This window comes from Pteropus medius, unplaced genomic scaffold (assembly GCF_902729225.1).
Source record: "Pteropus medius unplaced genomic scaffold, Ma_sr-lr_union100, whole genome shotgun sequence".
Taxonomy (NCBI): domain Eukaryota; kingdom Metazoa; phylum Chordata; class Mammalia; order Chiroptera; family Pteropodidae; genus Pteropus; species Pteropus medius.
In genome coordinates this window covers 5,261,583-5,273,568 of record NW_024354499.1, presented here as the reverse complement: position 1 = coordinate 5,273,568, position 11,986 = coordinate 5,261,583, and the positions used below count along the sequence as shown (strand labels likewise).

Genomic DNA, 11,986 nt, shown 5'->3' with positions numbered 1-11,986 from the left:
GGCAGAGTCAAATTTCTCAATATAAAATGGGGGGGGGTCAAAGCTAGAGGGAAAGAGGTGGTGGTCAGGGTAGCATGTCTGCTGTAAGGAGGTAGCTGGGCCTGAACTCCTTCTGAGTGGTAACAATTCAGACAAAATGAGAAAACTGGGAAATTGTGAGGGGAAGTGGGCCAAATGGTCTACCTTTCCCTCCTCTTTGCTGTCAACCCTACCATCTCTGATGAGGAAGAGTCTTCTATGCTCAGACATTTGATTTGGGAGGCTCCCTTTCCTCCACAGCCAGGCCAGGAATAGATCAGCTCCTAGAGAAGCCAGGGCTGATACAGACACCAATCCCTCAGATGAAGGGAGCCTTATAAGCCTGATAAGTTGCCACACACTTAGCACTGAGCCTGGCACACTTTAAGTGCTTTACAGACATCATCTTAACCCTGGGAGGTCTAAGTTATCAACACACCCATTATACAGGTGAAGAAAAAGGCTCAGAAGTTCACTAATGTGGTCAAGGACATAGCTAAAGGCCAAAGTCTGTGCCTCTGACCAGTATATTATTGCAGCTCATAGGAATCAATACAGAAAAGTTCTTAACAGTTCAGATTCCTCTGGTGCCCTTTGACCCTGACGAGACTCTGTGTTAAGATGTGGGGCAGGGAGGTCCAGCGGGTGCCCCAAGGAAGAGCTAGCCCAGATAGCCTGGGATGAGCCTTTGTTCCAATCCTCAGTTGTCTGCTCCTGACTCAGTGTCTTCTCTCTGGATGTTGGTGTCAGAGCTGCTGGAGGGCTCGTCCATGGAAGCAGCCATGGCAGATGTGGCTGGTGGTTTCAGCCTTTGCTGCTTCTGATACTTGACCCTGCGGTTTTGGAACCAGACCCTCACCTGTAATTGGAGGCAGTAGGGCAGAGATTGGAATATGACCAGCAGTTCCCACTGCTTCCCCCATTCCCACAGTACTCACTTCACTCTGGCCAAAATTTGCTCTTCCTTATAAGGGAAGCATCGCCTCCAAAACATCCTTCCCTATAATTCCAGTTATCATTCATTCATCCATTCATCCAACAAGTATTTACTGAGCTCCTATTATGTACTCAGCACTACCCTAGGTGATGGGTGATGATAAGACAGCAGTGAGCAACAGAGGCATGGTCCCTGTCCTCATGGAGCTCAGTCTAGTGGAGAGAGACTAATAACAAACATAGAAACAAACAAATATATAAACACAAATGGGGGTACAAACAGGGGTTTGACTCTCCCTGAAGAACCAGCACTTAAGCCAAGGCTCAGAGATTGAGAGGCCAGCCTGATGGGGACAGAGAAAAGCAGGCCAGAGCAGGGAACAACCTGTAGGAAAGCTCTAAGGTGTATCAAGGGTTTGTGGACCAGAAGGGAGCAGGGCATTGCTGGCACACCTGAAAGTGAGAGGGGAAAGCAAAGGAAGGGAAAGTGGAAGAGGTCAGCGGGGGCCAGATCGCCCAGGGCCATGAGGATCATGGGTAAGGAGTATCAACTTCGAGTCTTTTAGGTGGAATGTGGCATAGTCCTATTTATAACTCAGGTGAATGGCACATCTGGCTGCTGTGTGAAAATGGATGAAAGCAGATGCAGGGAGATAGCTGGGAGCCTCTTACAGTGATCCAGCAAAAGCTGGGGCTGGTACGGAGTGGGAACAATGGAGAGAAATGAAGCAATTCCAGTTGTATTTTGGAAGGAATGGTGATAAGGCTTAACTGATGGATTGGAAGTGAGAGAGAAGGGGAAGTCTAGGATGACTATGTGTTTTGAGAAACCAGGTGGATGGTGGGGTCATATGTGGGGAGAAGAACAGATGTAGGGAGGGAAAAAAGTCAAGAATTGAGGTTTAGACTTTTAAAGTTTGAAATGCCTACCCATAAGACATCTAAGTGGAGACCTCAAGAAGGTAGATGTACAAGTCAGAAAAGAGGGTGGAGCTAAGATACAAATTGAGGAGTCATTGGCTTATAGATGGTATTTAAAACCATTGGAATAGATAAGATTAGCTGGGGAGAAAAATTTGAAGTCACAAAAAGAAAAATAGCCTACAAAGGCAAAGAGAAGATGTAGGCAGAAAACTGAGAGGAAAACCAAGAGAAGAGTGTGTTTCTATAAGAAAAGGAGCAGTCGACTGTACAGAATGGTGGAATAAGATAAGAAAGGCAAGCATCTGTGGACTTTGGCAACGTGGAGGTCATCAGAGACCTTGATGAGAAGTTTCAAAGGAATGGTAGGGAAAGAATTCACAGCAGAATGAGTTAGGGAGTAGATATGAAGTGAGGACATGGAGACAGTGGACATAGCCAGTTGAGTTCGTCTGTGAAAAGGGCAGAAAAATGGAGCAGTAGCTGGAAGGGAATATGAGGGTCAAGGGAATGTTTATCATTATTATTATTATTATTTTAATTATTTATTATTATTTAGGCCTTCAGCACCTGGTCTTCCTAGGTGGTCTCCCATCCAAGTACTAACCAGGCCTAACCCTGCTTAGCTTCCGAGATCAGACATTGGGCTTGTTCAGGGTGGCATGGCCGTAGATCATGGACTGTGGCTCCACTGGGGCATGAACCCAGGACCTTCTGTGTGCAAAGCATACATGCTAACCGCTACACTATGGAACCACATCCTATTATTTTTAATATTTAGTTCCTTGAATACCTACTTAATTTCATTGTCAGTGCCTTATTTAGTATGAAAATATAAATTTCTAGATTAATGTCATACATTGTTCCCATAATGTAATTTCAAATGGGGTGGCCTGGCACAGAGGAAGGAGGCCCCATGTCTTCCTCCAAACCACCACCCAGGGCTTTCCAGAGAGGAGTATCTGTCCCCAGGTGTAGCCTAGGTCACACAGGAGCCCCTGTTCATACCTGGTTCTCCGTAAGCTTGAGCCTGGCTGCCAGCTGGGCTCTGTTCTTCCCTACCAGATTGTGCTGTTTTGCAAACACTTTCTCCAACTCTTCTAGCTGCTCCAAGTTAAACATAGTTCGAACCCTCTTTTGGGGTCTCTCAGTGTCCTGAAGTTCCTCTGCTGGGGCCCAATCTGGAGGACCCCAAAGGCCTGTGTAGTGAGCCAGCTCCAAACCTAAAAAGCAACCAGCAGAGAAGAGATTAGCTAGCACCCACCTACCCACCCATCTTGGAAGAGAGAGAACATGCTCACAGCTCCACTGCCCTACCTTGCTTTTGGCCTTGGCTGGGTAACAGCAAGAGGCAGAGTGGGATGAGAATGTGCAGAAACCACAGAAAACAAACAAATGAGACAGAAGGGACAATGTTGTGAGACTCCTTCTGCCTCCACTATTCTCCAACTCAGTGGCTTAACCTCTGGCCCTAAGAGAGGTTGCCAGACCTCCATCTCTCCTTGCCCTCCACTCCTTTCCATGGCCACCTCAGGAAACTCCACAGGATGGGTAGAAAAGGGACCCCAAGGGTTTACTGTTTTCATTCATTAAACAGATACATTTTTGAATGTCTATTATGTGGCAGACATGGTTCCAGAGCAAAATAGAAAGTCCCTGTATAACAGTAGAAAATATAAATAAAATATTAAGTATGCCAGGAAGTGATTAGTGCTAGTAAGAAGAATAAAGCAGGGAAGGACAGTGTGAATGTGTGTGTGTGCGGGGAATCTTTTGCATCTTTAGAAAGGTAGCCACCTCACTGAGGTGATATTTGAACAGGGCCAGTATGTAGTTTGTGCCCTGCATATGGGTACCCAGCTGAGAGAGTTAGTGGAGTCTAAAATTCTGCCCACCCTCCATAGGCCAATTCTTGCCCCCTGACAAGGTACTATGTCTACCTGAAGGAAGGAGTTCCTTTTTCTAATGCAGACAGAAGTGCTATTCAGTTCACTGAGGTATGGGCCAATGAGAGATTTGTCCACCAGGGACATACCTGAGTCATAACTTGAAAAGAATGAGAAAGTGAGCCATTGTGCTGTCAGGGAGGGGTTGTTCCAGACGGAGGAACAGCAAGTGCAGCACTAATACCCCTCAGCTCCCACCAGCCTTGGGGAAGCTCCAGCGCTGGCAGTCAAACTGCCCCAACAAAGGGAGTGAGGCCAGGACCGTGGCTGCCCAGAACCCCAACCATGGAGCCCAACAGCTTACCATAAGCATAAACATAATAGCAAGAGATGAGAAATGATCAATGGGGCCTGGTTAAATAAATTAACATACATCCTTACAATGGACCACTCTGCGGTGTGAAGAAGTTTTGTATAGATTGATATGGAAAAATCTCAAGTAAAAAGTAAAAAGAATCAAGTAAAAAGAGTAATATTCACAGCAGTATGGTGGGGATGTGTATGCATGTGTATTCAGGTATTAAATATGCATAAAATACTTCTGGAAGAATAAAGAAACTGGTGTCATTGGCTGCTTGTGGGGTGGGGGGAACTAGATGACTAAAGGTCAGTCACCTAGTGGTAGAGGAAACTCTTCTCCGTGTATCTTAGAAACATTTTGACATTTGAACTATGTGAATGTAATGCCTACTCAAAAACAAACTTGAAAATGAGACAACTTTAATATAAAGTAGTTAACTGCAATTCAAACCTCAGGTGTATGGGGACGTTAGAAGAATGTGGCTTGGGGCGATAGGTGTGGCTCCCAGATGCCGTGGCATGGATTTGAATGAGGTTGGGAGCCCAGGGCTTCTCCTCACCATGGGTGGGAGGAATGCCCAGCTGAAGGGGTTGAGGAAAGACAGGATGGGGGAAGCCTAGGGAGTAGGAACCAAGTAAGATGGTGTTACAACAATCTTGGTGTGGGTTGATAAGGCTTGCATTAACTTCGCTCCTGTTTTCCTTATGGGCACGTGGGGAAGAAAGAACCAGAGAGCCAAAAACGGCAAAAGTTCTTGTAGGTGGATGTTAATGCTAGAGGATAAAGTACCTCAACAGTTAAATTCTCATTGAGCTTTAAGTCCTTGCACTCCGGAGCCCTAAATTACTATTTTAAGAGCACTATAAGCAGGCAGGCCCAGAGAAGTTCAGTGGGGAGCATAAGCTCACACAGACGTGAGCCTCGGAGCTGGTATTGCTGGTATTGCTGGTATTGCGGTCTGGGGGTTTGCCAGCTCCTAACAGCTCCCAGCTGATCAGCACCACCCCTAGCGTCTGCTTCTCCCAGCTAAGGACAGGGCCATGGGTTCCAGATGAGAGCTACTTTGAGAAAGAATCTGCGCCACCAAGCGTTATCCAGAGGGGATGTGGGAGGGAGCAAAAGGCTTTTTGCCGGGGAGTAGGGCTGGGTCCGCTACAGCCCTAGGGCTGGCCTTGGTTTTCTTCTGAGCCCCGCTCAGGCCCACCAGCACCTCCCTCTCTGCACCCGCCCTCACACACACCTTCTCCCACCCCAGCAGCCTTCGGGGGTAGCCTGGCGCCCGGGCTGGTCTCAGCCAGTCCTTCTCTGGGGCTTCAGTTTCAACCGTGTGTGTTTCTCGAACTCAGGCACGTCTCTGAGCCCACTGTGCCCACTGTCGTGGCCTCCACTCTTCAGCCACCCCGCCCGCTTCCTTGGACCCGAGCGTTCGGGCACCTCGTACCTGGGACGCCGAGGCCCTGGAAGCCGCAGAGGTGAGCCATGCGCAGCCCCAGCGCTGGAGGCTGGAGGCACCGCTGGTAGAGCCCCACGCTCAGGGAGGCTGGCAGCCACGGCGCGGGGCACGCCCAGGACAGAACCGGGGCCGGAGACAGCGAGGGAGCGGTCCAGAGGCCCGAGGCGGCACAGGCGGAGACCGACAGCGGGGAGGCGGCGGGCGCCGGGGGGTCGGGCTTCGCCAGGATGGCCTGGATGGAGAAGGAGGACTCGAGGCGTCGGGGAATACGAGGCGTGCCAGGGCGGGCAGAGTGGCGCTGGAGCGAGGGGGACCGGGGCTCGGGAGAGCTGCCTGAGCGTGGGGGCTGGACCCGAGCGTCCACTGGGCTGGGCATGGCGTGGCCCTGGCCGGGTCCCGCGCAGGAAGAGGAGCGCGAGAGGCGAGTGAGGACACTCTGCAAAAGGGAGACAGACTTGCAAAAGGGAGACAGACTTGCAAAAGGGAGACAGACTTGCAAAAGGCAGCCAGGACCAGCCCCAACTGTTGGCGAAGGCTCTTAAATTTGGCGGGGCGGGACAGGGCGGGGCGAGCCGGCCTTTTCTTCCTGCAGCCCAGGCGGGGCCTCCCGCACGCGGCGGAGCCCTAGACCTTCCAAAGCCTGTGAGCTCCGGACCTCCAAGCTGGCGCTTCGGACCTGGGCAAGTCAAGGTGCGCACAGCGCCAAGGGCGGTACTCCCCACCCCAGCCCCGTTCTTCTTCATTTAAAAATGCCCACTCTAGTGTGGTCGGGGGAAGGACCTGGACTCGCTGTGGCTCCCTGGTGACTATTGGCAAGCCACCGGGCCACTGGGCACCGTCAGGTCTCCACTTATTCCTGGGCCTTCTTTGAAGCAGGTGCCTCAGCCAGATTCACCTGTGACTAAGCACACCTTTAATTGTTTTTCATTTGATTTAAATATCCTGTTTATAAGCACGGTGAAAAGTAAATTTCCCACTCTGTCCCCCAGCCACATACTTTCCCTGTCTGCCGACACCGCTGAGTTTACCAACCTCTTTTAGATCTTTGCAGGAAATTTCTGCACCTATATTACCGAGGCTCCATTGGAAAAATGTTTCCTATATCCAAAAAGGTGGCAAGGGAAAAACTGTAACGGTTCCAGATTAAGAAATACTCATTTACTGCTAATGAATGGGAGCTGACGTCTTAGAAGACTCCTTGCCTTATGCTGGTGTTGGGCAGGCATTCTGTTTTACAGATAGATAATCAGTACTTACTAGCTGTTGTTCTTGGTTAAGTTACAAGTTCCTGTTTGTATTTTCTCACCTGTAAAATGGTGATAATAGTTACTTCATGGATCTGTGGTGCGAATTACATGAGTAATGCATGTAAGGCCTTTGGAATTGGCCTGTGCATAGTGAGCACTATGCCGTGATGGTGGGGCTCAAAGAAATTCCTGATTCCCAGGCTCCCATCGCATTCTGCCTCCTCAAATCAATTCCTAACATTGAAACTACCCAATCAGGTACAGGGTGGTTCCATGGCATTACCAGTAAACACCAACTGTTTGAGACACAAACATGCCCCTTTTGCTCTGCCAAGTAGGAGCCAGAGAAAACTTGCTGGGTGGGCAGCTGCCTGCGCCACCCCTCTCTCAACTTCAGGGAATACTCAGCAGAGCCTTCTGAGCAGCCTCCACAGGCAGCCTGGAACTGAGACTGGGGGCGAAATGATGGGCGAGTGGCTTGACTGGTCCAAGGTCTAGGCTTACTGTGGTCCGGCCAGGGGCTATTGGGTCAGAGATGAGGGAACACCAAGGAGAGCCCTGAGTAAGAGGCATGGGTGGGTGTGAACTTGTAAGAGGGGCTCTGGTTTACCTGAGGTTCAGACCCTGTGGGAGTCGGGGGATTGGGTAAAAGTTCTAGAGACCCTCCCCCAAACCCCACTCTCATAACTCTCAAATCCTACACACACCACTCCATTTCTCAACATGTTTCTTTTTGAGGAGTGGGGGCTGTGCAGCCCCTAGGACCCAGCCTGACAGCAGTGTCAAGGTGCCAACAGCATGCCTTGTGAAGAGGGGCATGGGGACCCCCCTTTTTGGGCCCACAAAGATTACAAACAGTTCATGCTGTTCAGGGAGAGTGGAGCACAGTGACAGAAAATGTGGATTTGTGAGTTGGACAAAACTGGCTTCACATCCCAGCTTTGTCACTGAACATTTCAGTGACTTTGGAAAAGTGGCTTATTCAATTTAAGCCTCAATTTTTTATAAAATGGGAATGATCTCTTAGGTAAGAAAATACTTACCTGATAGGATTGGTATGATAATTAAATGAGATTGTGTCTTTAGCTAAGTGGTAGCTATTATGGGGAGGAAAAAGGGTATTTGCAATGGTAGATGAGCTGGACTAAGATTCTTAATAGGGTATAGTGAAAGATAGGATGAGGTCAGATTTATAGAGCTAAGATAAAGCACCTGGTATATGTCCTTTATGCACTGACATTCTCAATGGGTTAATCTGGCAACAGCATGTATCCTGCAATAAGGGGAAGTTGACAAAGAATGATACAAAACTGATATGATGGAAGACTTATGAACATTTTAAGTCTATTTTTGCTGATTTTGGGGGAAAATATATGGCCAGCGTATCTCTAGTTCTGGATTTTCAGTACGTAATAATTCATTATATTTTAGTACATGTTTATCTGTTTTCTGTTACTTTACTTATTCTTCCTCAGACTGTAAGTTCCTGAGGATGGACATAAATAACCCCAATTTACATATAAGTAAATAGAGCAAGAGAGGTTAATAGTCTGCCTAGGTTCAAATCCCCTAGCTATGTGACTATTAGCAAAATGTGGTTTTAATTTGCATTTATTTCCCTGAAGACTGTTCAAGTTGGGCATCTTTTCATAAGCTTATCAGCCACTTGGATATCTTCTTTTGTATGAAGTGCCAATTCAAATGGTTTGCTTATTTTTTTGTGTGTGTTTGGTTAGTATCTTTTACTTATTAATTTATAAGAATATTTATGTATAGATTGATATAGATATTTTGGAATCAAGTTCTTTGTTGCAATATAGGTAAATAGAAGCAAATACTTATCCTGCCCTGTGATCTGCCTTTTAATTCTTTTAAATCTTTATAAAAAGTTACTAATTTTAACAAAGTTTAATGATCTGCTTTTGTATCCTTGAAAAGAAACTTTTGCCTACCCAAAGTCATGAAGATATTTTCCTGTTATTATTTTGATTCTTTGTTATATAACCTTTTACATTTAGGTGTAGAATTGATCTTTGAGTAGGTGGAAAAGACTTAAAGGATGAGTCAAAAGCTGGAGCTATAAAGGAAAATATTGATTGATTCAAATACACAAAAATTTAAAAATTAATTGCATCCATCATTTTAACTGTACTCTTTGTTTTCTACATTATTTAAGAGACTAATACATTGAAACAGAAAAAATTATCAGTGTAAAAGCTAATATTACTGTAACTTTGGTTTGTAACTCCAAATCTTGTTTTCTATATAAGTTAAGAAACTAATACATTTAAAAGAATTATTATTTTATGTTTTGGGGCACACAGTGTATAAAGATGTAATTTTGCGACATTGACAACCAAAAGAGGTGGAGAGAGAGCTGTAAAGGAGCAGAGTTTTTGTATGTTATTAAAGTTAAGTTGGTATAAATTTAAAGTGTTATAACTTTAGGATCTTAAATAGAATCTTGATCCTTTGTACCACAAAGAAAACAGCTATAGAATACATAAAAGGAAATGATAAATTTAAATATTTCACTATAAAAAATCAACTAAATAGAAAAGACGACAGTAATGCAGAAAATGAGGGACAAAAGCTTTATGGCACATAAGAAACAACTAGCACAATGACAGAAGTAAGTCCCTCCTTATCAATAATAACTTTAAATGTAAATGGATAAACTCTCCAATCAAAAGTTGAGATTGAAAAATGGATAAAAACACATGATTCAACTATATACTACCTACAAGAGAATCATCTGAGGTCTAAAAACAAAAACAAATTGAAAGTGAAAAGATGGAAAAAGATATTTCATGAAAATACCAACCAAAAGAGCAGTAGCAGCTATACTAATATCAGACAAAATATATTTTAGAAGTCCAATGCACTGTCTATTGTGCCAAAGAGACAGCTACAAAATAAATTTTGAATAAAAAAAGGTTTCAAGAGACAAAGAACATCATATATTAAAAGTTTTAATACAGCAAGAAATATAAGAATTATAAACCTAATTACAGACTATCAAGATGTATGAAGCAAAAACTGAAAGAATTGAAGGGAGAAATTGACAATTCAACATAATAGTTGGAGATTTTAATACCACACTTATAATATTGGATAGAACAACCAGACAGAAGATAAATACAGGAATAAGGGGCTTAGACAACACAATAAACCAATGAGATCTGACAGACACACACAGAACATTCTACCTAACAACAGAATACATACCCTTCTGAAGTGAGCATGGGACATTTTCCAAGATACATTATATGTTAGACCACAAAATAAATCTCAGTAGATTTAAAAAGATATTATACCAAGGATCTTCTCTAACCACAACAGGATGAAATTATAATCAATAACAAAAGGAAAACTAGAAAATTCACAAAATTGTGGAAATGAAACATCACACTTTTAATCAAGTAGATTAAAGAAGAAATCACAAAGGAAAACAGAAAATACTTAGAGATGAGCGAAAACAAAAACACAACTTATCAAATTTATGGAACGCAGTGAAAGCAGTGCTAAGAAGGAAATTTTTAGCTATAACTTTGAAAGTTTTCTTTCAAAAAAAGAAAGATCTTAAATAAACAACCTAACTTTACAACTTAAGGAACTAGGGGAAAAAAAAAAAGAACAAACTAAAACCAAAACTAGCAGAAGAAAGGAAAAATGAAGATTAAAACAGAGATAAGTGAAATAAGAGTACAGAAAAACAATAGAGAAAAATCAATCAAACCAAAGGTTGTTTCTCTGAAAAGATCAATAAAATTGAAAAGCCTTTAGCTAGATACACTAAGAAAAAAGAAGACTCAGAACTACTGAAATCCGAAATGAAAGTGATAATGTTACTATAAATTCTACAAAAATAAAAAGGATTATAAGCAAGTATTTTAAACAACTGTACACCAACAAATTAAATAAATTAGATGAAACTGACAAATTTTAGAAAATATACAAACTAGACCAAAAACCAAATCATGAAGAAATAGAAAATGTGAATATACCTATAACTAGTAAAGAGACTGAATCAGTAATAAGAAAATATCCCAACAAAGAAAAGCCCTTGAGCTGATAGCTTCACTGGTGAATTCTACCAAATATTAAAGAAGATTTAATACTTATCCTTCTCAAACTCTTCCAAAAAATTGAAGAGGAGGAAATGCTTCCTAACTCATTTTACAAAGCCAACATTACCCTGATACCAGGAAAAGACAGTGTAAAAAAAGAAAATTACAGGCCAGTATCTCCGATGAACATAGGTGTAAAAATCTTCAATGAAATATTAACAAATCTACTACAATAAATACATTATTACAAAAATACATTAAAAGGATCATAGATACAATCAAGTGAGATTCATTCCAGGGATGCAAGGAAGTTCAACATTTTCAAATCAATGTTATACATCACATTAACAAAATAAAAGATAAAAATAATATCAATAGATACAGAAAAATCATCTGACAAGAAACATCCATTTATGGTAAAAAAAAAAAAAAAGCTCAATAAAAAGAGTATAGAAGGAAAGTACCTCAACATAACAAAGGTCATATATGACAAACCCACAGCGAACATCATACTCAGTGAAAAACTGAAAGCTTTTCCTCTAAGATCATGAATAAGACAAGAAAGCCCCGACTCGCCACTGTTATTCAACATAGTACTGGAAGTTTTAGCCAGATCAAGTAGGCAAGAAATTATAAGAAATAATAGTAATAATAAGATTGAGCATGTTAACAATGGGACCGTTAAGGTCATTGTCATGTTCAGAAGAAGAATTAAAAATATTAGCTAATTTTATTTAATAGTAGGCAAAAATAATAGTTAAGAATATATATTAAAAATTTAAGGGCAAAGACTAAAAGAATAGAAATACAATCCACAGTTTCCAAGCCAGCAAAGAATTTTAAAAAGGAGGGGCAGGGGATATGTGGAAAATTTCACCAGTTCTCTAGAAGGTAGAAAAGGAGACAAACAGAAATTTTAAAAAGAATGGTAAACAGAAAGTACAAAAAAAGATAGCAGGAAAAAATCCAAGTAGAGAAGCATTCACACTACAACATAAAAGACAGAGATCTTTAGCCTATGTTTCAGTGAGATGAGAGTTTCTATTCCAGAAGGGAGGAGAGGCTAGGATAGGTTTACTAATTTCATGGTTCTT

General features: G+C 42.9%; 1 protein-coding gene and 1 pseudogene across 1 annotated transcript; both read right to left on the bottom strand.

The window, feature by feature from the left end:
• Positions 1 to 527: 527 nt before the first annotated feature.
• Positions 528 to 6,020, bottom strand: NOTO (notochord homeobox). The gene is made up of 3 exons (XM_039852478.1): positions 5,564 to 6,020; positions 2,884 to 3,098; positions 528 to 877 (listed from the first exon to the last, which is right to left on the bottom strand). The coding sequence occupies exons 1-3, from the start codon at positions 5,949 to 5,951 to the stop codon at positions 719 to 721; spliced, it is 762 nt and encodes a 253-aa protein (XP_039708412.1). The 5' UTR covers positions 5,952 to 6,020; the 3' UTR covers positions 528 to 718.
• On the bottom strand, positions 2,434 to 2,549 carry LOC120594701 (uncharacterized; annotated as a pseudogene).
• Positions 6,021 to 11,986: the final 5,966 nt, after the last annotated feature.

Bases quoted from the DNA above. Each gene is read 5' to 3' on its own strand.
- NOTO (XM_039852478.1), bottom strand. From the start codon at position 5,951: ATGCCCAGCCCAGTGGACGCTCGGGTCCAGCCCCCACGCTCAGGCAGC. The intron at 3,099-5,563 runs GTACGAGGTGCC...GTTGCTTTTTAG, and splicing joins CCAGGGCCTCGGCGTCCCAG to GTTTGGAGCTGGCTCACTAC. The intron at 878-2,883 runs GTATGAACAGGG...CTCCAATTACAG, and splicing joins TCAAGCTTACGGAGAACCAG to GTGAGGGTCTGGTTCCAAAA.